A 26,292-nucleotide genomic window follows, 5' to 3' on the forward strand; every position below is an offset into this window, starting at 1 on the left:
CTGGAGTTGAAAGGTCTGCTCCACAGCTGTTCTCCAGGTTGCCATCAAAGTGTGTCTGACTCCTTGAGGTTGCAACTTAGAAATAATAGATGGAAGGAAGTAACTGCAATAGAAAAGTAAACAAAACAAAACAAAACAAAAAAAAAACCCAACCCTGCATCAATCTGAAATATTTTTTACCTTGGCAGATATAAAGAGCCATGTTCCCCAGAAAAGCAGAAGAACTCAGGTTTTCTTCTAGCATCTGTGCCTTTCTTTTCTTCTGGATGAATTTGGTTACTTCTAAAATACCATCTGCCTTGATTTAACCTATTCAAAAAAGCAGCTTGAGCGCAGGTCATCTGAAGAAGGCTGGAATATTTCCAACAAGGAACATGCCACAGGCTTTCTAAACTTCTCTTTCTGGTTGAGGTTTCAACAGTATCCCTTTCTAAAGATGAATATGTTTGTCTACCTCTGTTTTGTTAATTGCTACATGGAAAATTTTCTAGTGGGGACATTTTTACCTAAGAATTTACCTATTTTTATCTGGGCTTGAATTGAATCTGAGAGGTCAGATCCAGACTTGATGCAGGTTTATTGAAATCAGTGGGGCTTGATTTAACCATGTTTAAGTGGTTTCATTGATTTCACTGGTCTTCTCTAAGTGTAGCTTAATCTGGATACAACTTGGGATCCATAGCTACTAGCTGCTCCTACAGTCAGTTGTGTTCCCTTTTCAACCACACTAGATAAACCGCTTAAGTTAATGATTTTAGTGGTGGTTTAGGGCAAATGTTGCCTTGCTCAGATCTCAGACTATATGAAACAGGGCCTCTCCTTGGAGGTTTCAAATCCAAATGCTGGATTATAGTGCAATAATATTTAGCATGGTTAACACAGATGTCCTTTTCTTGTACCATGTTTGCACTTTTGCTAAGCTAATGGTGGGAGGTAGGAAACACACGTGCTCACACAAGTGGAGGGCTGAACTTGTCCTGTTCTTGACACCTGGCTCAGTTTTTCTGATTCAGTGGCACACCATGTCCCTCACTGTATAATGCCAGCCCATGAATAACAGCAGTAGTTTCTTGGATAATTTAAACTGTGTGTTGGAAGCAACTCCCATAATTCACAGCTAACATGGCCAAGGCTGGCGCGGAGAGAGTTTCACCACCACATCTGGCTAGGGAAGACTGCTCTAGTTGAGCCTTCCTGCTTCTGTGCTAGTCTGATTTCTTGGAGAGTCTGCCTGTGGAAAAGGATAAACTGGTCTGCCTGTATTTATTGCTCAAGGCATATGCTCTTGTGTATCAAAAATAAACTTCTGATAAGTGGAAACAGCTGCTTCTGTCTTTGTAGCACATTGAAAGGCATCTTTCTAGGCCACCCCAAGTTTTGTTCAGAAGTGATGCAAGAGGGCAAAGGTTTCCCCTTTGAGAGTTTCTATACTTCTGCAAACTGCAGTTTGCATAGGAATGTAAAAGCCATGCTGGACCAGACCAGACCAGACCAGACCAGACATCCAGCTTGTGCAGCACATGATGGCAAACCAGCTGCCCACAGGATCCCTCAAGCAGGATGGGTGCAAGACCTCCTCCTGCCCAAGCTCCTCAGCAACAGGTGTATGTAGGCATGCTGGTGAAAGAGGCAGCACATAGCCCATAGTCGCCCCTGACAGCTGCCGCCTCTTCCATGAATCTATCCAATCCCTTTCTAAAGGCATCCAAACTGGTGGCCATCACCACTTCCCATGGCAGTAAATTCCATAATTTAACCATGTTGGGTGAAGAAATACTTTTATGCCTCCTAAAGTTTTCACCAATCACTTCATGGGATGAGCCCAAGTTTGAGTGTTATGGCAGAGGGGAAAAGATGTCTCCCTCTCCACTTCCTCCACACCATGCATAATTTTAAACACCTTCACCATGTCTTCCCTTACCTTTTTTTCAAGCTAAACAGTCTCAATTTTAGCCTCGTAGGGCAGCTGCTTCAGCCCCTTCATCATTTTCATAGCAATTCTCTGCCCTTTGACCAACTCAGTAATGTCCTTTTTCAGGGAAGGCGGTGACCAGAATTGTACACAAGTGTGTTGTACCAAAGATAAGGGGAATAAATCTTGGCAGTTCCATTTTCCTTTTCTAATTATGCTTAGCATGGAGTTTGCCATTTTCACAGCAGCTGCACACTGGGCTGACATGTTCATTGAGCTGTCCACCAGTTGACCAAGACCCCTTCCTTGGTCGGTCACTGTTAGCTCAGATCCCATCAGCCTATACGTGCCCCAACATGCATGATTTTGCACTTGCTTACACTGAACTGCATGTGTCATTTTGATGCCCTCTCTCCCAGCTTGGAGAGATTTCCTTTGGAACACCTCACAATCCCTTTTGGCAGTTTCCCAAGTGGATGATGCCAGTTTGGCTCTATAAGTATCCACAGTCAGACAGTGGATATTTAGCAGGGATGCAGGTTATCATTCTCTGTAGATGGTGCCAGTTGGGCACTGTTAGTGCAGACATGATAGCTGGAACTCCACGCTAGCTCCAGTTCACAGAGGCCAAGGATCTGTTCCAGCAAACAGACAAATCTGGGCTTTGGTCCACCACTCTGCCACTGACTGGAATTAGTCACATCACAGGACAACCAGACTGTGTCCACATTGCTTAAATAATGTGTCTTTTAACAGCTGCCATTTCCAGGCATTTTGAAGTGTGAGTGCAACACGTGGATGATAGGGTGAAGTTAGAGGGCACTGAAATACAAGAAATATGGACAGAGATAATTACTTTCTTGTAGTGGCCATTCACAAAATAGTTGCTGGCTGATAACGTTGATATACTATTTGATAACGTAGGCAGTCAAGTCTAGCAGTTTCTGAGCAAAGGGAGTGTTTTTTCTTGGAGTGGATTTGGGGAGCAAGAGGGAAGAATTACCTTGGCCAGCAGGGGACTCGCTGATTGCCAAGGGCACCTCTGCTCTCGCTTGACGCCCCCGTTCCTGCCTCCGCTCTGCCGCCTAGTTTTCCACGCTCAGTGTCGGAGCGCTAGATCAGACCCGGAAGTTAATTCGGCGCCTGCTTTTGCACGGAAATGCCCGATGGCTTCGGATCCGTCCAGGCGTAAGGATCGCTTGCTGAGCCCTCTAGCACTTGAGGCGGGCGCCTCCCCCAGAAGCGCTGGAGAAGCAGGAAGGGCTTTCTTCTCACCCATTTCCTTGAAGGGTATATGCGTGCTCCCCGACTCCCGAGAGCTGCCGCTGCAGCTAGTAAGCGGCACAAACAAGTTCAGGTAGGTGAATGTTTTCAGTAATGCAAGCGGCAGAGGAGCAGCTCCGAACTGGGGACTGGAAAATCCCGATTCTGTTATATGTGGCGGTGACTTTATCGTGAGCCGTCTACCTGAAGCGTTGTTATTACTATTCATTCTATTTTTATGAAATCTTGGACAGCACAATGAACGTGGTGCCCGAAAGGGCGAGGAATAGATCAAAGAATCAATAATCTGAACGTGGATGATTGACAGACTCCTTTCAGCGGTCCCTATTTTCTTGCATTTGACCTAAGTCCAATATTGTCCTCTTTTCCTCTCGTCACTTTTGAGGAGGCATAGGGTGAATGCACATCGATGGTTTCCGAATTAAAAATTGGATCATTGAATATTAAAGCAGATTTTAAGGTTTTGATTTAAAAAAAAAGAATTGGGCAATCCTATGGGAGTCAGAGAGGAGAATCTAAGAGGAATGGTCGAATGGAAAGTGGGTTGATGATGGTGGGCTGTAGTCAGGTTTTCTTAGAGGATGAACTTTTCTTAGAGCCACCCGTTCTTTTAAATACACAAATAATTTAAAAACAGTTCGTTTAAAAGCCTGCAAACCAGACGAACTGCTTCTGCTTTTTTTGGGTCCCCCCCCCCCCGGAACTTTTGGGCTGATTACAGACCTGGCTGCTGGTATTTTTCCAGGGCCCCCCCCTCCATTTTTCCTCTCAATGGTCCCCTTTCCTCTATTCAGAGTCATGTCAGGGAATGGGCAGGGCTTTGGACCTGGTGGATTCTGAGCCTCCCTCGCATCTGCTTCTAGCATGCAGCCTTTGGCCAGTTCCCACCAGCAGAGCACTGGAAGCAATACCGCAAGGGTTTGCCCACAGACCTGTCTCCGCAGACACTACTGGGGCTCCCCTTGGTCCCCTGGTCCCACAGACCAGTTCCCTTCCAGACTGCCACCTCAGTTCCTCTAAAGAATAACTTAATAGTAAATATTCATGTTGGTTGTCTTGTGTGTCTCTAAACTGATTCAGTGCCTCATCTTTTGTCTGCTTTTGTTTAAACATTCTGCACAGGCTGTTTAAAAAAAAAAGACCCAAACACAAGGGAAGTATCTTGATGAGGATGAAAAGAAACAGAAATATAAAATTTCTGGAATGTTAAAAGTCCTGGAGAAAAGGTGTTTTAATCCTCTCCATGTACTTTATTTAGTTGATTTGTATTCTGCCTTTTACCAATATAATGGTACTCTTGGTGGCTCATGTAAGATCTCTAGCATCACTAGTTCTTCCATTACTTTTTAAGACAATGATTTAATTATCTTTTAGGACACAATCCATCAACTCCTAGACCAGGGGTCGGCAACCTTTAATACTCAAAGAGCCATTTGGACTCGTTTCCCACAGAAAAGAAAACACTGGGAGCCACAAAACTCTTTTGGCCTCTAAAATGAAAATAACACTGCATATATTGTTTTTTACCTTTATGCTACGTATAAAAAAACTATAGTGTGTTGCATTTATGAAACAGATCGGTGGCTGTGCCATGCCGGCGTGGGTCGCAGATTGGGGCCTGTGAGCAACAGAGCCGCAGCAGAGGGATTCAAGAGCTACGTGCGGCTCCGGAGCCGTGGGTTGCCGACCACTGTCCTAGACCTTGCCTGAGGGGCCACTGGATAGTGGGGATTCCCTCCTTCAAGTTCAGAGTGAGGTTTCCTCTTCCTCTTGCCAGACACATCTGAACCTGTTTTCTGATTGGGTAGCCTCCCTGGTAGACTGTAATAGGATATATTGATTTCAGCAAAGCTTTTGACAACATGCCCATGACACTCTGATCAGAAAACTAGCTAAAGGCGTATTAGATGGAACAACTATCAGGTGGATCCAGGGTTCACTACAGACTTGAACTCAGAGACTGCTTCTCAATGGCACTTTTTCAGGCTGCAGAGAGGGAATGTGCAGGGGACCGCAGGGCTCAGTCCTGGGGCCAGTGCTCTTCAGCATGGCTTGGATGAAGAGGAGCAAGGAATGCTGATCAGATTTGCACATGACACAAAATCTGGTGGGATAGTGAATACTCTGGAAGTCAGAAATAAAATTCAAAGTAATTTTGATAGGCTGGAGCACTGGACTGAAAGCAACAGAATTCAATTCAATAGGGACAAATGCCAAGTTCTGCACCTAGGAAAAGAGAACCAAATGCACAATTATAAGATGTGGAATACTTCGCTCAACAATACTACAAGCAGAGGGATTTTTTTAGATTACAGGTTGAAAAGAGCCAACAATGTGATGTGGTTGCAAAAAGGCAAATGCTATATTGGGCAGCATTCATAAAAGAATAGCTTCCAAAGCAGAGTACCAGTTCCCCTCTATTCGGCACTAGTTAGGCCCCATTTTGACTGTTGTGTCTAGTTCTGGGCTCCACAGTTTAAGAAAGATGCAGACAAACTAGAAAAGTGTCAGAGGAGGGCAACCAGGATGATCCGGGAACAGGGAGCAAAGCCCTATGGGAGAGATTGAAAGAGCTGGGCATGTTTGGCCTTGGGAAGAGAAGACAGGGAAGATAGGATAGCATTCCACTTGGAAAGGCTGTCACACCGAGGAGGGCCGGGCTCTCTTCGCAGGCACCCCACAGGCCAGGACGTGTAATTAAAGTGCTCAAGTTACAGGAAGCCAGAGTCTAGGTGGACATCAGGCAAAACTTCCTGCTTGTTAGAGTAGTGCGGCAATGCAGCTAATTCCCTCAGGAGGTGGTGGGCTCTCCCACACTGCAGGCACTCAGGAAGCAGCTGGACAGCCATCTTTCTGGGATGCTTTAACTGGCGCCCTGCACCAAGCAGGGAGTGGGACTCAGGGGCCTTATGGGCCCCATCCAACTCTGCTATTCTATGATTCTGCGATTTCCCTTCCCTTCCCCTTCCCTTCCCTTCAAGTGCTGTTACTAGAGTTAAAAAGACTGTCTGATGAAATTTGCAAGGCAGGAGGGCAGAAAGGCAGAGATTGCTTCTTCCCCTCCTCCCATGACGCTCTGTTTCCCAGCATGCAGCTAATATTACCATATCACAGAGTCCTTCATATAGAAATAGATAGAGCATGTTCTGATCAGATGCTGTAGCAGTCAATGAATGCAGTACTAAAAGCCCCCATGTGTGGGAAATATTGTAGGTTATCCTGCCATGGCCACCACAGGTGGAGGGACAATGTGAGGGCTATCCCACCTCTTCCTTTCCCCTTTCAGCTTTTTAAACAATGTTGAGGTTTGCACCGATGGGACTCACTGCCACAGAACTTAGGATAGGCTAGGTTAGCTATGGATTTCACCAAAATAGTTTTAGTGTCTATCTGAAAGAAACTCAATAGCCTGGTTCCTAAGGCATAGAGATGGAATTGATTTCACCATTAGAGACAACTTTTAAAAATGAACAGAAATCAAGGTGCTTATTAAGGAGAGTGCTTTATAAAAGGGAATAACATCTCATTCCTCAAATAATAGCTTCAGATGGCTTAAAGGCACATCAGTTAGAGATGTTTGCTAACTGTTCCTAATCCATATGCGAGGCCTCCCCATCTAAACAAGCTGCAGAAGCTTTTTGCTTTGACAAGCTTTCTCTAAAGCCCACCCCTGCCAAACAGGAACAGAGGTTGTGCACCAGCCTTCCTCTTCCTCCAGTTCTTTCTGTTTCTTCTGGCTTCTAGAATGATCCAGATATTTCAGGAACTGCTTGCTGAAGTTTCTTCTGCTCAGACATAAGTTAGGAACCAAAAAATGTATTATGTTTAAATTGGTTTGCTCATAAAATGGTCATAGCTGGTATATCAGAAAATAACTACAAATTTATCGACCGAAAAAGTGATCCTGTGGCTTCAGGCAGCATCTGGGAGTGTGGGAATGTGTGTATATGAAATTCTGGGCTAGAGAAAAGGAACCTAGGAGTATTTATAATTGATACTTTTTATCTGAGCAAGTGATGACAAGATTAGAAAACAGGTGTTCAAATTATAAAATTTGAAAAGGAGTTTGTAACAAGTATTGATCTTGCCATCTCTCTCCCTGCTGAATAGGATTTCACATGCCAAAATCAGAGCAGATCTCCTGGAAGATAGAGTGAGGACAGTCTCCTGACCCTAATCCTGATATTCCAGGAGGAAGAGTCATCCTGAAACCTGCAAGCTTAGATAAAGCACCAGTTTGTACCTGCATGGAGGAGAATGAAGATCTGAGATTCCTTTGTGGGCCTTCATGGATACTCTCAGGTTGTTAATCCTCCCCAGTTACATCGATTATTATTATTCTCTGAATAATAGATCCTCTGTTGACCCTCTTTCAGCTGGAGGGCCAAATTCTATTTCAGAGAAGCACCGGGGGGGGGGGGGCTGCATTCCAGTGGTGCAAAAGGGGCAGGGCCAAAAATAGCAAGAATACCTGCATATCTTAAGCTTAAAACTCTTCATGCCACTAAACTTTAGGAGAAGCATTTCAACCTTTCAGTATGGATAAAAACTGTGCAAAATCGAGGAGGCCACCAGTAATCTGTGAGCAGAGGAAGTGGGGGTACATCTCTCTCTGGGAACTCAGGAAGCCATATTGTACACATGGGGATACGTCCTGTACTCCTGTTCCAAAACTCATATTGGGTTTTCGTCCACAATGCTCTGTCGTATTTATTAGCAACCTATAGCAACCCTCTGAGGTAGGCCATTGCCATTCCAATTCTACAGACTGGGGCAATTGGAGGGGGATAGTTCTGACACTGAGAAATACCTGGATACCCAAAGTGTCCTGGGGGTTCCTTTATCTGAGCTGAGATTTGCATCACGTTCTGCCACACTTAAAGCTGTCCTCCTCTATGGAATGCAGTGGCCCATTTATACTGGCCTTCCCCAACCCAGTACCTTCTAGATGCGCTGGACTACAGCTCCCATCATAAGTGCTATCCTGAGTCCCTCAGTGAGCTCTGTGACCAAGTGGAGACCTGAATCTCCATCTCCCAAGATCATGTCCTCTGGATTGCTTGGGCTTCTGTTCTCATCTGTCACCTATCTCTGTAGAGCTAAGAAGATATACAGAGCTGAAAATCTTGGGCCACAGGACCTTAATCCCGTAAGGGGTGTTGTCCTGCCCGGGCATCTTGGGTATGCTTGCATGAGCATTAGTTCCCACTCAAGCAAATGCATTCTTTTGGAGCGCTAACCCTTTGGTGGCTCCTGCCGCAGCTGGGCCTGAACAGATGTGAGAAGTGGCATCATTCTGAGGCCTGAATTGGGCTTCTTTCTCCACAGCTGGGATGTAGAGCTCACTGTCTGTTACATGGGCTGTTTGTATTCCAGCAGTTACTGGGATGGCGACTGAGAGCAAAGCGGAGGTGCTTCAGCAGGCAGACCCTGAAGCAATGAATCCCCTGAAGTGGGACATCTCCCAGGAATGTGACCACCAAGATGCTTGTGAGATTTGGAATGAACTAAAGGAGCAGAAAGCCTCGATCCAAATAGAGGATGTTATGGAAGCTTTTGTGGCTCATGAAAAAAGCTCTTGTAAAGATGGTGAAAAGCCGCACGTGATCCAGAACCTGGGATTTGCGACACATGAAAGGGCCTGTACAGAAGAGAATCCTTTTAGGTGCCACATCTGTGGGAAACACTTTGGTGATAATTCCCATCTGATCAGGCATCAGAGGATCCACACTGGGGAGAAGCCATATCAATGCTCTGACTGTGGGAAAAGCTTCAGTCAGAACTCACACCTCCTCCTCCACAGGATGGTCCACTCGGGGGAGAAGCCCTGCCGCTGCGAAGATTGTGGGAAAAGTTTTGTGACCACCTGGGCCCTTGTCAAACACCAGAAAACCCATGTGGGGGAGAAGCCCTTCCAGTGCACACAGTGTGGAAAGACTTTCCGCCAGAATTCGCACCTGGTGATCCATGGGAGGATCCACTCAGGGGAAAAGCCCTGCTCTTGCCCAGACTGTGGGAAGCGCTTTGGAGACACGTCAGCCCTCATTAAACATCAGAGAACCCACTCTGGCGAGAAGCCCTACACATGCCCTCTCTGTGAGCGGGGCTTTGGCCAAAACTCTCACCTCCTGCAGCACCTGAAGACACACACAGGAGAGAAGAGCTACCAGTGCAGTGAATGCGACAAAAGTTTTACTCAGAAAGCTCAACTGATTGTTCACCAGAGGGTTCATTCAGGAGAGAAGCCGTATAAATGCTCCCACTGCGGGAAGTCTTTCAGTCGCAGCTCCAACCTTATTTCACATAAGAGAACCCACAGTGGGGAAAAGCCTTACAAATGTCCTGATTGTGGGAAATGCTTCAGTAGGAGCTCAAATGTCCTCGTGCATCAGAGAATCCACAATGGGGAGAAACCTTTCAAGTGTCCCTCCTGTGGGAAGCGCTTTCGCCGCAACTCTCACCTGATGGTGCATCAGAAACTCCATCACTGAGGCTTTCCCAAGGGATCTGTGTGTTTCTCTCAGTATTTCATTCTGCAGAGCTAACTGTTCTTTCTGGGATCCTGCAGGGGACATGCCCTTACCTGGATATAGGAAGTCTTAGTAAGGCTTCTAACAGGCTGATTCAAGACATGGCTACATGCAGTTAAGTCCCACTGAGTTCAAGTTGGGGCTCTCACCCAAATTAGTGGGAAGACTGCATTCCATGCCCACTTTCACCTGGCCCTGTCACTTTATTATTTTTGGCACCAGGCCAAAACCTTTTTATTTTCCCAATTTTTATGACCTGACTGTTTTAATTGGAGTTTTATTATTAGTTGAATTTTAGGACCCTGTGTTTTTTTAAAATTACATTCTGTATTGTTAAACTGTCGTCAGACTTCAATAATAGGATGGTCTAGAAAAGTTTTAAATAATTAAACACATTTCTTGGGAGTAAGCCCCATTGAACTCAGTGGGATTTAATTGCAAGTTAATGTTTACAGGATTGCTCAGTAAACACACTTGAATTCAGATTTCCTATCAGGGCCAAAATGCATTTGATAGAATCCTCAGATTTTAGGGTTTGGATTGTAACTCAAAGGTCATCTAGATCAACTCCCCATCCCAGCCCTTGAAAACTGTATTTCTAATACAGTCTAATATGTCTTCATTATTACTAAGACTGCAAACTAATTGAAGCAATTTAACTGATGAATCTTCTGACTTTGCGTTGATTAACTAATTATGGGCACGACCCAATTTGGGTATTCTATGCCTCCGATGCAGGCAGAAGCCTGGAGATGAAGGTTGCCTCCACGGTTCTCCTGCCCTGCAAAATAGTTTAGATGGCTATTTGAGTACCGCACTTAAAGCACTCGGGGCGTGGTCGAGGCTCACCGGGATGCTTCATTTTGTGAGTACCTGTTTCCCGACTGAGCGAACGAGGGAAGCAAAACCTGAGGCTGAGGGTGGGCGTGGCGGGCCCCGATCCTGAAGAGGGGCGCGGCGTGCTGACTCACGTCGCAGTTGTTCAGTCGCGAAGTCGTGTCCGACTCCTCTCGACCCCATGGACAACAGATCAGGCTGAACTCGGAGCCCCCATTATGACCCTGAGCACGAAGCTCTTCCGCTGCAAATGCAGAGGAGGGGGCCGGGGAGGGGGCCGCCCATGCAAGGCGGAGATCGGCCATGCAGCATCCCGACGAACTACGCAACTCCTCATTGGCCGCAGCCGCCGTCACGGGCTCCGGCTTTGGCAGTAAAGGGGCCGGGCCGGGGGGCGGATCCATCCTGGGTTTGGGACTGCGGAGGGAGACGGAGGCTGAGAAGAAAAGGCCGACGTGGAGCCAAGCCGCCCATTAGCGAGCCGCAGCGGTAAATCTTTTATCTTACTGGCTTTGCCTGCGTGCAGGCGCGACGTGTCCCTCTCCCTGCTCCTGATCTCGCTTGGTTCTCGCTTTTCTCACAAGACTTCTTCTCCCTGCATCTCCACCTCACTCCTTTTCGGCCATCTTCTCTCCCCCTTCCTGCGCCATCCCGTCCCTGCCGTCCTTTCCTTACCTGTGTCCAAGTACGTGTTTGATCGCTTTGGGACAAGTAGTCGGCGGTCAAGCTACTGCGGACCAGTTTCGGCGGCCCAGCCCTGAGGGCCGAGATGGATCGGAGCGGAGAATCCAGCGTGCAAACAGCTGGCTGTGCAGATAAAGGTTGAGGGAGAGGCTCAAGGTTGAGTGAAGTCTTTCCGAAGCAGAGCTAATTACTCCAGAAATTTCTAAATCAATATTTACAGGTTTTGCACACACATACATGGAGAAAATAGCTCCGCTTCCAAGATCCTTACTGAAAAAGGCACTAGACTTTGAGTCTAGTATACTCGCATGCAGGTCCTTAGGCTTTGATTGTGAACCAGCTTGCCAGAAATCTGGTTGATTTTTCTAAAGGAACTAATTTTCAAATAATAGTGTGGTGGAATGGAGACGGAAGAGGCTGTTTATCTTGCAGTCTTAAAAACAAAACCGCAGCTACAAAACCCCAGTTCCTGCAATTACAAATCTGGCCATAACTTTCATATCGAATATGCATGTGTGCTATTATTTCTTTTGAGTTAACTTGTTCTTTTTCTTCCGCTTCTCAAGTATCACAAACAGAAGATTACACCCTGGTGGTCTACATAAGTTTGAACACATTTATAGCTTCAAATTAGTACTTACACTCAGTGAAATGTATTATTTCCATTTCCTTTGTAAGCATCCATTAAATGCTTAATAATTAAATAATTAAATAATCAAATGCTTAAAGGATACCGGAAGGACCGTCTCCTTCCTTATATGCCCTCACACCCCTTAAGATCTGTGGGAGAGCCTGTTCCAGGAACCCTCCTTGAAGGACATAAAAAGGACATCTACTCAGAGTAGGGCCTTCTCTGTGGTGGGCTCCAGATTGTGGATTGCACTCCCCAGAGAGGTTCACCTGGCGCAGAGTTTATACTCTCTTCAGCGCCAGGTCAAAACCTTTTTATTTAATCATTTTTTAAAAAATTAGTATTGTAATGCAACAGTCGCATTTTATTGGTTATATGTTATTTATCGTTTAGATTGTTTTTAATGTATTTGTTTTTACTGATTGTGAGCCATACCGAGATGCCATGCATAAGGGATGGCATATAAAAGTTTTAAATAAATAAAGCATCCATTAAATGGTGAGAGAAGAGAGACTGAAATGAATAAGGGTGACTTATCTAGGTTACATCATCTGAGGTGAATCAAAACTGTGCCTATTTAAATATCTCCATCCCCTCAAAATCAGAAAGCTGCTCTGGTAATTTTCATATTAGATCATTGCTAGTAGCAATCAATCTGCAGCACATTCCCAAAGCTAAAGGTGGATTTTGAACCTTGTTTTGCATTACTAGCCCCTCTCTCCCACCCAAGCCCCTCACACTTCCTGCTCTCTTCCCTGCATCATGACTCCCAACCCTCCAGAGTATTATTATTATTACAATAATGCAAGGAATGGTTTTATTCACAATTCTTTTATTTTTTGCATTTCTATATTGACCTTTCCAGAACCAACTAAAATGGTTTACAAACAGTCAGAAAACAAAAATACAGGCATAATGTAATGTTTAAAAACGCCCCAAAACAATTTTGAAGGCCTAAATTAAAAAGATGTTCCATGGCTCCCTCCCCAAAGGCAGACAGAGTGAGGATGAGTTGCAACTGCAGTGGGAATGTATTCCAGAATTTGGGAGCAGCACAGAAGATATGCCCCTAGGCTGTTTAGAGCTCTAAAGGGTCAAACTTTGAATGGAGTTCAGAGAACAATTGACAACCTGTGCAAAGCTTTTCGGTACTGGAGCGATGTGGTCATGATGTTATACACAGGTCAGCATAGCTGCATTTTGGGCCAAGTCCAGGTGCTCTTCAGGGGTAGCCTCATGTAGACTGTATTATAATAGTGATAAAAGGAAAGGCGTGACTAACTGTTGCCAAGTCAGAGTGACTCAAGAACACCTGCAGCTGGTGCGCTACCTGTAGCTGTGCAAATGCTCTCCTTACCATTGTTGCCACCTGAAGATCCAGGGACAATACAGGATTCAGGAGCAGATTTTGAGCTTGACCCTTCCAGGGGAGCATAATCCCAGAACAGTTTGAATTCCTGAGTTGGATTTTCTACTAGGCAACAGTACCTCTCTCTTTTCTGGATTTAACCTCACCATGCTCACCCTCATCCAGCCCATTAGGAAATGTAGGCAGTGTTCAGGTGTATAGACTGCCTCCATGGAAGCAGGTAAGGAAAGCAGTAGAGGTCTCACTTCAGAAGTCCAAATGATCTCCAGGTGGTTTCCTGGGATGCTCTGGACAGAACTCTGGGATAATGTAGGTGGGAAGCTGGGATCCTCAGGCCCAGGAATCACATCTGACTTTCCTGGAGTCCCAATTTGGCCTCTGGGCCCCCAAGTAGGCCTCACCCTAGTTTTCTGGCCCTGCCCCCTTTTGCACAGCCATAAAGCATTTGTGAGTTTCTCAGCTTTTGTGCAGTTTGTTGTCCTCCCCCTCACCCCAGAAGGCCCAGGAGCTATTTTTGCCCAGCAGAGCCCCGCTGCCCCATGGGCTGTAATTTGCTGGGTGACCTGAAAATTTAATTTTAAAATATATGGGGGTGGAGGTGGGAGATGGCATCCAGAGCAGCAAAAAGGTCAAACCTAGCTTGTTTCCCAACACCATTTTTCCTTGCTAGTTTTTAAAGAGCCTCTTTTAGAGAAGTGGCTGGGGCCCATGTTACCCACTTTGCAGTAAGGGAATAGGGTGTATGTGTGGCCTGCTTTTAACACACTTCCTTTGTGCCAGCTCTCCCCGTTGTTATGCTGTGCAGAATCTGATCAGCACAACAGTATAATATATGTAAGGCAGCAGGCCAAAACGGAGGCTTTATCCTCATATTTTTCACACTGGCTATATTCACACAGATGGTATCTCACCTTGGGTCCTGGGTTCGCACAATCACTTGGTTTCTATGCATGCGTAGCTTCCATGCTTCTCCAACTTCCCTTCAGATGGCGGTATGTAACCCCTCAAGTCCCAAGTCTGGAATCTGTCCCAGGGTGCATTGCTCCTGCCTGTGTCACGTGCCTCCCCCTCATTGGCCCACATGCTCCCCTGGGTGCCGCCTCGGCCAGCCATCTTTTCCAGTTTTTTGTTCCTGCTGCTCTGCAAAGCAACTGCCTACTCAGTGGCAAAGCTCTATTACTCTAGAGGAGCGCTGCAGGAACACTCCCTGCTGCTGCCCTGCCCTGTGCCAACATGCAAACCCACCCTCCCTCCTCTCTCCCCAACCTCCCTGCACACGTGTCAAAGCATCCCATGCACAGGATTCTCACACGCTCCCAGGGCTGCCTCCCCTGCACCAAGGCACAGAGAGGGCATCTTCTTGGGCAGCCGGTGCCAGCCAGAGAGGGAGCACATCCTTCCAGGAAGAGTCTCCCAAGGTGCCCATGTGGGCATCTGCCTGGGAAAGTTTTCCAGCCGGCCACAAGGAATGTGTTTGTTTTGCAGCAGGGCGAGGGGACGGCGGGGCTTGTTGACAATCCTCAGGAATGCCAGGGACAAGGTCAGAGCAGCAGGGAGCCGGGGGGGGGGGGGGGGGGGAGACCTGGGCTTCTGATGGCAGTGCCCACACGCAGCTCATGTGCTCCTTGTTGCCTTCACAAGAAGAGAGCACTGGCTCCCAAGTAGAACAAACACACAGCCATTTCGAAGCCTTGCTCCAGCAAGGTGCAGTGACCCCACAGGATCCGTGTCTTTTGCTGCTGGAGACAGTGCAGTGCGATGCCTCACTGCCACTCCGAAATTGTGGCTGGGCGATGGGGAGGCAGGAAAAGAGTGTCATGAAGCAGCCAATCAGAGCATGGCTGCTGCAGCATCAGCTGTTGCTAGGCAGGACACTGAAAAATGGAGGTGGGTGCATCCACTGCAGCAGCAGCAGCTGCTCTTGCCACCAAACTCTATGGCAGAAATGTGGAAACTGTAACCACGATCACATGTCACAACAAGTCATGGTGTAGTGTGGAAACTTAAGAGCAAACTGTTGTTTCTTTGCATAGTTTCATGGGAACCAAATGTGCCACGCTTCACCATAGATGCTGAATTCACACATAATGGCAAACCATCCCTGTGCTTTTCCAGTGTAGATTTTTATGTGTGAACTCAGCCAGTGGGCAAGCAGAACAAAGCATGCAGCAAACCATCCATTAATTCATCTCCATATTTGAAGATCCATATATTGAGAGTGCAACTGCCTCCGTCAGACACTGCAGACAGCCTTAGAGGAATAACTTGCATTGATTTATTCAAAGCAGCTGGATCATTTTCCAGCCATGGTGAAACTGAAAACAGGGTGTATTAGGGCGTAATTCTGCTGGGAACAGAGCAAACCAATCCGTCTGTGCAGGTGTGTATCGGGGAGAGAGGCTATTTTTGAAATCCTGCTTGGTTAGCAGTAGAGTGCAAGGAACGCTCTACGTGGGGTGCCCTTGAAGACAGTCTGGATACTTCAGATGGTGCAAAACAGGGCTGCCAGGATGCTGCTGGAGACTGTTCGTTATACTCACATAACTCCAGTTATCTGTCGGCTCCATTGGCTTCCCATTGAAGTCCAGGCTCAATTCAAGGTGCTGGTTATTACCTATAAAGCCCTAAATGGCTTGGGACCAGGATACCTAAAGGAACGCCTTTTTCCCTATATGCCCTCCCGCCCACTAAGATCAGCAGAAGGGCCCCTCCTCTGGGAACCCTCTTTGAAAGAGGTCAGGAGGCAGAGTACTCGGAGGAAGGCCTTCTCTGTGGTGGCGCCCCAACTATGGAATGCGCTCCCTAAAGAGGTCCACCTGGCGCCGTCATTATATGCTTTTCGGCATCAGGTCAAGACCTTTTTATTTGATCAATATTTAAAAGCTAATTAATTTTAATTGTATATTCATTCATTTAATTCATTTTAACCATGTCATTTTATACTCAGTTGTGGAGTAGCCAATTTATTTTGTTTAAGATTATAATATATTGTAAGTCGTCCAGAGATGACAGTAATGGACGGCCTATAAATTTCCTAAATAAATAAATAAAAATCTTTAATTGCACGCTATTTTTATTGACAGTTCTCGCCAGCATGAGAGATGACAGCAATTTAATCGAGCCCCTCCTGGCTGATGGAGACCACAGCAAGCTCATACCTGTACAGAGAGCTTCGTACTGGGAGAAACTCTGCAGGATCCTGCCCCAAAGCCCTGGAGCATCATGGCTTGACTTTGAGAAGAACATAAATCATGGCGTGTGTGGTTTCTCCCATAAGTCCACTATGACTGAGGTTACCAGGTCTCCTGTCCAAAGGAGAACCTGGATATCGATTCTGGTTCTTATACTTCTCTTTCTTCTCATCATTATGGGGATTCTGTTCTTCTATAACTCCGCCCTGTGGTGGCAACAATCTCTGGTAGAAGTTGACAGGATCAGAGTTGGGGAGAACATAACAGCACCCATCTTGGTTCCTCCAAAAAACCTCACTGTTGCAGCTTTGTTGGAAGCCAAGATGCAAGAACCACACCGGGGAGCCATGAGAAGCTGCTTGGATGAATCCATCCGGGAGTTTTTCCTGGAGCCAGACATGGTGAAGAAGAATGCCTGGCTCATCCTTCAGTGTAACGGAACAAGGCAAGAGTTCCTGTCTGGAAAAGGAGAAAACCACATTCAAGTGCTCTGGCTTGATGGTAAGGCTCGTTACGTGTTTGATGAGAGCAACTCAGGAGTCCACGTGGCCAGGATCGGCCGGCATACCCTGCCACTGAATCTCACCAGCATCCTGGGCGTCCTCCGAGATCTGTCCTCCCACAATGGCTCAAAGGAGCTGCAAAACTGTCTCAGCTGGACTTTACAAGAATTCGCCCAGGAGCCAGCGAGCTTACAGGACAATGCCAAACTGGTGGTGTCGTGTGGAGGGAGAAACCTCTCCTTCGTCTCTGGGGAGGGGCAGAATGAGATCAATGTGTACACGGACCATGCAGAGGGAGAAATTCAGTTTCAGGTTAAAGCAACAGGATGGGCTTGGTGGTCCAGGCTTTTCACAAGGTGGAGACTCAGTTGATCGACATGCCTGGGGAAGACAGCACAGGGGGAGCTTTATGGCCCTGCCAAGGCATCAGGGCTTCCCTGTGAAGCATCTCTCTGCTCCGGCTTTTAATGTGCACAGTTTTGGGAATCACTTCACCCCAGTATCCTGTCCAGGGCTAATTGATCACATAGTTGGCAGTAAAGAATTATTCAGAAGTAACGTTGAAACCAGTCCATGCGCTTGTTCAGGGCAGGGTTGTCTTATTTAGCGGAACAACAAACCCTAAATTTATTATAATGTCCAGAATAGAAAAATCATGAACATTTTGCATGACGGTCATTTTTTTCCAGAGCCCACATGCTCTACTTTCAATATCTTATGCTCTTGTTTTCTATTTAGATATTCTTAAATATATGCTTAAATAAAGTTTTAATGCTCTTAAATTAAACCCCTAGGGTTCCTTTAGGGGTGGAAAGATAGATTAATTATATTCTATCCTTATCTTTTTTTCTTCATCCTGGGATAGATTAAGAATGCAGATATCACAGACTATTTAATCAGGCAATAAAATTGTAATTAGACTCTATTTTATCTTACTTTCTCACACCACTTTGTTTACCATCTAGCTTGGTGAAGAGTTCTCCGTAACTTGAAAGCTTGCATACTGTTTTGTGATATTTTGGCCTAATAAAGATATTCCCCTAATACAGATTTGGAGCGGAGCGGGGCGGGGGGGCGAGGGGAAGGGGAGGTGGTTATGGCCAGAAACTTGACTGCATTTGTTTTTCCATGGAGATATTATAAAATCACTTTCAGGCATTTGCAGGCCAAATACTTAAAGAACAAATACTCCTGATACATAGAGCTTAGCAGCACTTGATTGGAGATCAGCTCCGTGTCAAGATAGGCAACCTCTCTCAATGCTCAGGAATGAAGATCCCCTCATTCAGCTGATCTCTGTGGGTCAGGTGAGGAAGTGGGTCAGGTGTGTGTGTGTGGTGTAGAAAGTGTGTGAGAGTCTAGTGGTCGCACCCACTTCGGGCACTGAGGCTGCCCACTGCTGGCAAGCAGCCCCAGAAGGTTTCTTGCCCAGCAGAAGTGTTTCCCATGCACCGCTTCCATCCTTTTTGCAAGCACCCTCTTGGTGGACTTGGAGGACTGGCTGGCAGCAGTTTCAGGTTAGCTGGCTCTGTATTATTCACCAAACCAAACAACAAGCCGGTGGACTACAGCCACCTTTCTTGCCAAGTACTAGCACCACAACTGGCCCCTCCTTGGTGGCCCCTCCTGGTTTATTGACTCAATGGGATGATGCCCGCCCAAAGCCTCCCCAGTTCACGGTTGGGTTTCCTGACTGCCCTCATCCAGGGAGCGAGTGGCCAGCAGCCCTGGCTGTGGGTCTGCCTCCAGCGGTTGACATCCTGGCACGGTTCCCCCCCGTGCAGATGCCCCTCGGCGTCCTTCCCCTTCTCCCGCATATACTTCGGCATTGCCCCCTCGCCACCCCGATATGGAGCCTTTAGTATACCAGGCAGGACACATCCAGTCCTTGAGACAAAAACGGCTCCTCCCCTCTGATGGTGGCCTGCCGTCATGATCCAGCACGGCTCCTCTCCACGTGCCAGGATGGCGAGGGGGGACCGGGAGAGAGAGCGTTCTGCCCCTGAAAGCCTCCACCTGCTGGACCTCTCGCAGCCGTGACGGTGGTGGCGTGGCTGTCCTGCATAGAGGGGCCTTGCCCATGCCGCTGAAAACTGGATAGCACTTCTTCAGCTTGAACAATGCAGTTGCATTAAAGATAAATGTGTCTTTATTGCATGAGCACCTCCATTTTGAATAGAACATCAGGTTATGCGTGCTTGTGATCAGCATTTACCAGGCTCCTTGGCTGGGGTGTGTGTAACGAGGGTTAGATCCCCCTTATTTGTGCTTAGAGTAAAGACCCACTGAAATCAATGGAAGCTAAGCTGGTCCTAACTTATGTTCCATGGATTTCAAAGAACCCGCTCTGCTTGACTAAAGGTGTGATCCTATGCAGGTTTATAGGGAAAAGGCCTGCAACCCCAACCAGCATAACTTTTCCTCATCTAAAGATGCACAGGATTGCACCTTAAGCTCTCATTGTTAGCCTGACAGCATTCTCGTTGCTCCCTGTGAAGGATGTGAACTACTAAACAAGCTGCTTCTAGTTATATACAAAGAAATCCTTTAATGTTAGCCCACTGTGATGTCATGTTAAATGTTGACCCGGAGCATGTGTCTCACAGACGTAATAAAAAGCACCAGGTCCACTTTATTGGGACCAGCAGCAGTGTAACCTTATGCATAGTTAACTCAGTGCTGATTGCATCTGGCTGCTTAGCTTGCAAAACAAATTCACATGCTAACAAAAGATCTGGCAGCTGAAACGCAACTTTACAAGCCTCTGCACTTAACTGCTAGCATGAGGGAGTAACCCAGAACTTGTGCAACAGGTAGGCCTAGCCGGGCCACAGCTGAGGCACCACAAGCCTTGATTGAACTGGGCTAGCAGGCAGCACAGAATACCCGCTTATCGCTTATTGAACCTAGCCCACCCTTGCGCACAGCACACCTACTTGCTAACTACTTTATCTGAAAGGTACAGGGTCTACCCCGACCCTCTCAGAGTCACGCAAGCATGACCATGCGAAACCAAAAACAGGAAGAAGCACGAGCGCAAGGTCAGGCAGGGAAGATAACATGACTAAGAGGCCTGCAAGACCCAGATACCAGCGACGATTAGGAGCGGTCAGCAGAAACTGTGGCAAGAGACGTGCCGAAGACATACGTTAGTACGTTTCCAGAGATAAAGAAATGCTATAAAAAGGCTTGTAATACCATACATAGGCACCACACTTTACTAAAGTGTTGGTCCCTGTGCAGGTAAAATAAAGGAGCTTCTCCTCCTCTCCACTCTGGTCTTGTGGTCTGTTTGCCAAGGACTGACAAGGCGTCCTTTGGGATATAACATTGATCACCACTGGGACCTGCTGACCGACCTGCCTGCCTCTCGCTCTGGCCCAGGCAATGGGGGTGATGAGACGGAGCGGCAGGAGATGCCCTGGCCTGTTAGTTTGCTCACCAATCCCCTGCCTCTCAAGCAGGCAAGTCTTCGTAAAAAGGAGGAGCGAGAGCAGCTGGGCGGCGGCGGTGGTGGTGGGGGGGGTGTCCACGGAAAGTGCCTCGGCCCAAGAGCTCTGGGAAACCTGACGGAGCAGCCCTTGAACAGTTTATTTCCTTTGGGGTAAATCAGGTCTCTTCCAATTGTTGGCTATCGTTCCTGACCCCCATTCAAAATGAAAACCTTTCCCATGGGTGTGTGTGGCTTTGCAGGGGCTGGTGGAATCAGAGGCGGTCCTTGGAGTTGCAAGCCAAGGTTCCTCCTCTGAGCAATCACAAGTCACAGACCATTTTCCTTGCAAAACTCTGTTTATTGCTCTCCTTTGCACATGCTCAGAAGCACTCTGTTCTGAACGCCTCGGAATAAAAATTGAGATGCTGGGACTAACAGAAGGCAAAGAATAAAGTAAAAGACATACTCTTTGAAACTATAGGTGACACCACCATTGGATCTCAGATAGCTTGCATGTAATTTGACCACTCCTTGTCAATAAGGGGTACATCTTTTAATCACATTAATTCAATTTGAATTCTACAAGAAAGCCACACAATCTGTGTGCTTTGTGGAATTCATTTATTCTGAAGTGCCATTTAGGTTTCCTTAATACAACCATTTCTCAATCCCAAAAAGATTTTTTTAAAGCCCCCACCACCATGTCATTCCAAGTCCAAGTCCACCTGAAACAGTTTGCAGGAAGTCCTGTTTCAGGTGGAGCCACCACATTTCGGAGAGCAGTTCCTCCTCAAGCACATTGTCTGAAGGATTTTGAGGAAAGCCAAAAGATGATAAGGTTAGCTAATAACATGGATGAAAAGGTGAGAAGGATTTTCCGCATTCTAGCTGGTCTGTTGAGAAGGACTCTCCAGCTCAGGGCTGCTAATGGAGGAGGAGGAGGAGGAGATGGAGCTGGATGCTATGGAACTTCTTCCTCCTCCTCCTCACTGCCCTGGGCCTTTCCCCATTGTTTCCCTGCATTGCATCTGTCAGAGTTGCAGCACCTGATTGTCATTTTGTGATCACCAGACTCCTTTTCCACGCCACATCCCCGTCTGTCTCGCTTGCTACAACCATGGATACGAATTTTCACCTTTCCTTCTGTGAATGAGACAGAAAGCAAACTGATGAGCATCTATTGGACTTCCTTCCTTCCTTCCTTCCTTCCTTCCTTCCTTCCTTCCTTCCTTCCTTCCATCCATCTCTGTGCTGCCCAATAGCCAACATTCTCTGGGCAAGTCATTAAAATTAAAACCCTAAAATACAACATGGTAAAACAGAATACAATACCTTCAGTGTGTAAAAATAAAAGCAGCCCAGCCAAAGGTAATAATAAAAGGTGAGAGCCCACTAAAACTAACATTTAAAAGAGCTATCATATGCTCCCAAATGTCTGGGTCTTAACCAAGCACCAAAAATAGGACCACGTTGGTGCCTGACAGACCTCTGGGGAAAGCATTCCACAACTGGGGACAGTCGGAGCCCTCCCTTCTCCACATTTGACAACAGCCCCCTAAAAACACTCATCCAGGCATGGCCAGTAAGCTTGGGGTAGGGGAGGAGCCTCCACTGGTGCCAACAGAAGCAGCAAAGGGGAGTGAAAGGGCTTCTGATGAAACTTACCAGCTTCTCCTCCATGTGCGTTTTTCATTGCAAATTAATTGTAACTGAAGATGAACTACAGTGTTAGGATTAACTGGGGGGTTGGAGTGCAAATTAATAAAAATGTTTATTTGGTATATTTTGGATGGGAAATTAACTTGCTGGCTTTGGCGTTGCCTTCTGTGAAATATATAAATCCTAGTAATGATATCTGAACTTGCACAGAGAGGTTAAATCTACATATTAGCATATGTAGATTTGTGTCCTGTGTGCCCTGGTTTTTATTTTTTATTTTTAAGTGCCTAGCAATGCTGCTGTCTGAAATTCTCCAGGAGACCATCTCCAAACAAGCAAGCAGTCCAGAGAGGCTTGGCTTCACCCTCAATTCTTCCCAAGACTATATAAACTAGGAGTGGGGAGCTGCATGCATCCAAATTTGGCTGGCTTGCAACTCCTCCAGGCTGAGCAGAAAGATACTTCTGCAACATCTGGGAAGCCACTGGTTCTGCACACCTGCGGATAAACCATCAGGCTCTCACATTCCAGCACAGGGGCAGCACTCCTTCCCACAGGAGCTCTGTGGTTGAACTCTGTGCAGGCCAACCTGCAACCCCCACCCCCCCAGAACAACTGTCCTTGGAATATTCCTGGGTCATACCAACTTCACTGGCTGCTGGCCCATTTCTAAGTGTGCTTAATAGTGCTGGTTGCTGACCACTGCCTTTAATGTCTGGAACTGCTCAGGGCTAGGATGTATTTTTAAAAACACCACATGTACCTTTCCAGTCACTGGGGTGGTGGTGCAGCCTCACATCCATCCTTCCTCCTCCTGAGATGCAGGAGAAAGGCCTTTTCTGCCAGGGCCTCTGCTCAAGATGTGGAATTCACTGCATTGGGCCCTTTGGTGGGCTCTCTTCCTTTCTACAGGGAATTTTTGTTGTTCTTTGAGCAAGCTTTTGATTTATTTGCTACAGAAAAACCCAATTGTGGCTACTGGTTCTTTATTGCTGGATTATCTTGCCTGCTAACTTTTGAGCCACTCCTCCAAAAGCCAGATTCAGATTGCTGTGCGCCTACAGGGTTGGAGCCCAAACAGGAGGGAGGGAGCAACAAGTCCAGGTGAGCCTGCAGGCAGGCAGGCAGAAGTGCAAGTCGCTAAAAGGGGCAAAACACTTAAAGCAACAGGTTGCTACGGTCTAGGTAGCCGCCAAGAGCCGTGAAACCTGGAATGTTGGTTGGCAAAGAAAAATAGACACCAGGTGTGGGAGAAGAAAATGGATTGGCCAACTCGAGCCTCTTACTTGTTATAACAGAGGTGGGCGATGTGTGATGATCCAGAAATTTTGACCTACAACTCCCATCAGCCCTAGCCAGCGTACCCAGTGATGAGGGATCATGGGAGTTGCATGCTAGAAAAGTCAGGTGACCACAATCTCCATCCCTGATGTTACAGGTTCTAGCAGGAGTGTGTGGGAATGTTGAACTAGAACATTCACACTAAGGGATGAGGACACATTACATTTTGTTACTGGTCTCATATATGTGGCGTGAGTGCGTGTGTATATAACACATACCACACACCCAGCTTAATTATTTTATGGGTTATTTTGATTTTCCTTGGGCATTTAAGTTAATGACCTCACAGTGGAATGACGAATAGGAATCCCTCAAGAAAGGAATAAAAGAAACCTGTGTTCATTCATCTCAGCCAGCCAGGATTAGTAACCAATCCTGCTGCTCTTGAGGAATGCACCAAGGCTGCCCTCCCTTACTGTAGAAGATGCGGATTGTCATGCATTTTGCGCCGAGAGTAATGCAGCCCTCCAGCCCCGTCAGGCACCCGGTGGAGCGACTCTTCACAAGGCAGGTGTCGCAAGAGATGCTCTCTAGAAAAGAGTGCAAAACGCAACAGGTTGGCTTTGCAGTTAGTGGAGCCACCTTATCGAGGGCAAGGCTCAGGGTAACACCACCACCAGCAACAAGATCTCTCCCACAAGGGTATTCAGGAAGACCCCAGACCCCAGTTGATGATCCAGTTAGTGCCGGCAAATATTTCTGCCTGAGAGTGCCCAGAAAGTAGATAGAACCACGTAGATGGAAAAGCCTTGGAAAACAGACTATTGCCTCTAATAACTTCCTTGACTTTGTTCATCGATCTCCCTGGCATCCTCTTGATTTGGTGCTAACTTTCTGGATTTGTCTATAGCAGACATTTTATATATTTATTTTTAACAATTCAGTTCTTACATTATTCCTTTACATGTGTACTGCACCTCTTTTCCTCTTGCAAGGAATCCATTATATCTCCGAATACCTCCAGGCAGCATAGCTAACCCTCTTTCCTCTCTCCATTTTATCCTCCCAACAACAACAACCCTGTGAGGAAGGTGCAGCTGAGAGTCTGTGACTGGCCCAAAGTCACCCAGTGAGTTTCATGGCTGAGTGAGGACTGGCACTTGGGAAGCCCGAATCCCAGTCCAGCCTTCTCACCACGGTGCCACGCTGGCTCACATGCCGGCTAAGATGCTGCCCCTTCTGTGAGTGCAGCTCTGAATAACCCAGTGTGCACAGGACTGCTCCGAACCACTTCGCCGTCCTTTCAACCTCTGTGCCAACGTGTTCTTTTCTTTTGAGAATCGTCTTCCTGTGAAATCAAACATAACTACCTCCTTAGTATGGGAATGAGCTGAGCTGATTCTCTCAAGCTGGGACTTACCCGTCAGATCCAGGCAGAGCAGAAGGCAAGCAGCCCAGAGCAGAGCCTGAACCATCCTGCAGCTTCGTGTTTCTCACCTGGGTGTGCAGAACACACATGCGGGCAGAGCGGCTGCAGCAGAGGGCCATCCTTTGTAAAACCAACTCCATCGACGGTTCATGAAGCGAGCAGCCAATCATTCAGCCGGGAACTGGATGTACTTCCAAAGAACCCGGGGCCCTGGCCATGCCCGGTCATATGTCCTCTTTTAGAGAGGACAGCCCTCTGTTTGAATGGCCCTCTGCCAAGTCTAGTTTAACAATAAAGAGCGAACATGTCTTGGGTTTGCCTTGCTGACAGTCATCCCAGTAGTGGAAAAGGACAGGGAAATGTCCTGTGCTGAGCAGGTAAATGCTAGCAGAGGAATCTCATTTTTAAACCTAATGTCAAAAGATCAAGCGAAATGATTTGCCATTACAAGCACACAGCCTGCTCAGCCATCTCTCCAGGAAGTAATGGTCCTTAGAAATGACTTACATACCTTGTGCTGAAGTTTTGGAAGACAGATTTTTAGAAATGGCAATCATCACCCTGCAAGGCATATGTGTCACATGAGCACTGGCCCAATGGGAGAAGTCCAAAGGCACAAATAACATCTAAAGAATTAATCATGTCTGTACTCATGGTGGCTCTCAGGGCAATTAGAGCTGAAAAACTGTAGAATTTCTGACCATGAAGGCTTAGTATATGGAGCTGTGACAAATAGCCATGTCAGGAAAAAATGTAGCAGCTGAAAATAGTGGAAGTCCAAGTTAAAATAGCTGATTTTTTTTATACAAGACTGCTAATAGTCCAGGCTGATTGGCTGAAATCCCAGATGGGAGCCAACAGATAGGGGATCTATTTTGTGCTGTGTGAGATATTTACCTGCAAAGCAAAAGGTCGGAGATATTGTTGAGTTGCTAGGTGTCTCCCCCTTTTTGTGGGGTTAGGAGATAGAGGACAATCCTGTACATCATTGTTTCTCAGTGTCTGACCACCTTTTGAACTTGAGGGTTTTGTTGATAATCCATTGTTGCAGCTTCCTCAGAGTTCAGGTTCTGTACTGAACCAGAATGACATTTTGCTCTATGTAACTTTGTGGTGGGATAGCATTTTTGTTCCCTCACTGATATGTGGATCATAAGGGCTGATCTATCTGGTATTGAAGTACTTAGTCCTGGCTTATCCAAGTCCATAGAAGGCTGAGTAGGAAGCAGACACAGTGAAAGGTCTTAAAATACAGATGAGAGCTGTCAGTAAGTCAGCAGGTACAAACTGCAATTATCCCAAGATCAGGAATCATGGATTGTTAACTATAAACAACCCATGAAAAGGACCTGTGGTTTGTTGGTGGGTTGTTCACCATGGTTTGTTACCTTGGCTGGGTTCAGAGAACCCATCAATCAAGACATGTTTCAACAACGACATCCAGTCAAGCTTTGAGTGCTGGGTTACCATGTGCTTTGAACTCAGTCTACAGCTGGGTTCAAACACCACAATACACCCTGGTGCTTTATAAGCCATGGGTACCTTGTTA

General features: G+C 46.7%; 2 protein-coding genes and 1 long non-coding RNA gene across 3 annotated transcripts; 2 read left to right on the forward strand and 1 right to left on the reverse strand.

Moving 5' to 3' along the window:
- Positions 1-7,437: 7,437 nt before the first annotated feature.
- Positions 7,438-9,981, forward strand: LOC123034450 (zinc finger protein OZF-like). The gene is made up of 2 exons (XM_044451799.1): positions 7,438-7,498; positions 8,576-9,981. The coding sequence occupies exons 1-2, from the start codon at positions 7,444-7,446 to the stop codon at positions 9,685-9,687; spliced, it is 1,167 nt and encodes a 388-aa protein (XP_044307734.1). The 5' UTR covers positions 7,438-7,443; the 3' UTR covers positions 9,688-9,981.
- A 141-nt stretch (positions 9,982-10,122) lies between these two features.
- On the forward strand, positions 10,123-17,866 carry LOC123034451. The gene is made up of 2 exons (XM_044451800.1): positions 10,123-11,052; positions 16,331-17,866. Exon 2 carries the CDS (start codon positions 16,342-16,344, stop codon positions 17,311-17,313), a length of 972 nt encoding a protein of 323 aa, XP_044307735.1. The 5' UTR covers positions 10,123-11,052; positions 16,331-16,341; the 3' UTR covers positions 17,314-17,866.
- A 3,115-nt stretch (positions 17,867-20,981) lies between these two features.
- LOC123034562 lies at positions 20,982-24,008 on the reverse strand. The gene is made up of 2 exons (XR_006416793.1): positions 23,791-24,008; positions 20,982-21,517 (listed from the first exon to the last, which is right to left on the reverse strand). It is a non-coding gene; the product is annotated as an uncharacterized LOC123034562 (long non-coding RNA).
- Between the last annotated feature and the right edge of the window lie 2,284 nt (positions 24,009-26,292).

This window comes from Varanus komodoensis, unplaced genomic scaffold (genome assembly GCF_004798865.1).
Source record: "Varanus komodoensis strain SLA01 unplaced genomic scaffold, ASM479886v1 scaffold6_4, whole genome shotgun sequence".
Classification (NCBI taxonomy): domain Eukaryota; kingdom Metazoa; phylum Chordata; class Lepidosauria; order Squamata; family Varanidae; genus Varanus; species Varanus komodoensis.

Bases quoted from the DNA above. Each gene is read 5' to 3' on its own strand.
- LOC123034450 (XM_044451799.1), top strand. From the start codon at position 7,444: ATGGAGGAGAATGAAGATCTGAGATTCCTTTGTGGGCCTTCATGGATA. The intron at 7,499-8,575 runs GTTGTTAATCCT...GTATTCCAGCAG, and splicing joins GCCTTCATGGATACTCTCAG to TTACTGGGATGGCGACTGAG.
- LOC123034451 (XM_044451800.1), top strand. From the start codon at position 16,342: ATGAGAGATGACAGCAATTTAATCGAGCCCCTCCTGGCTGATGGAGAC.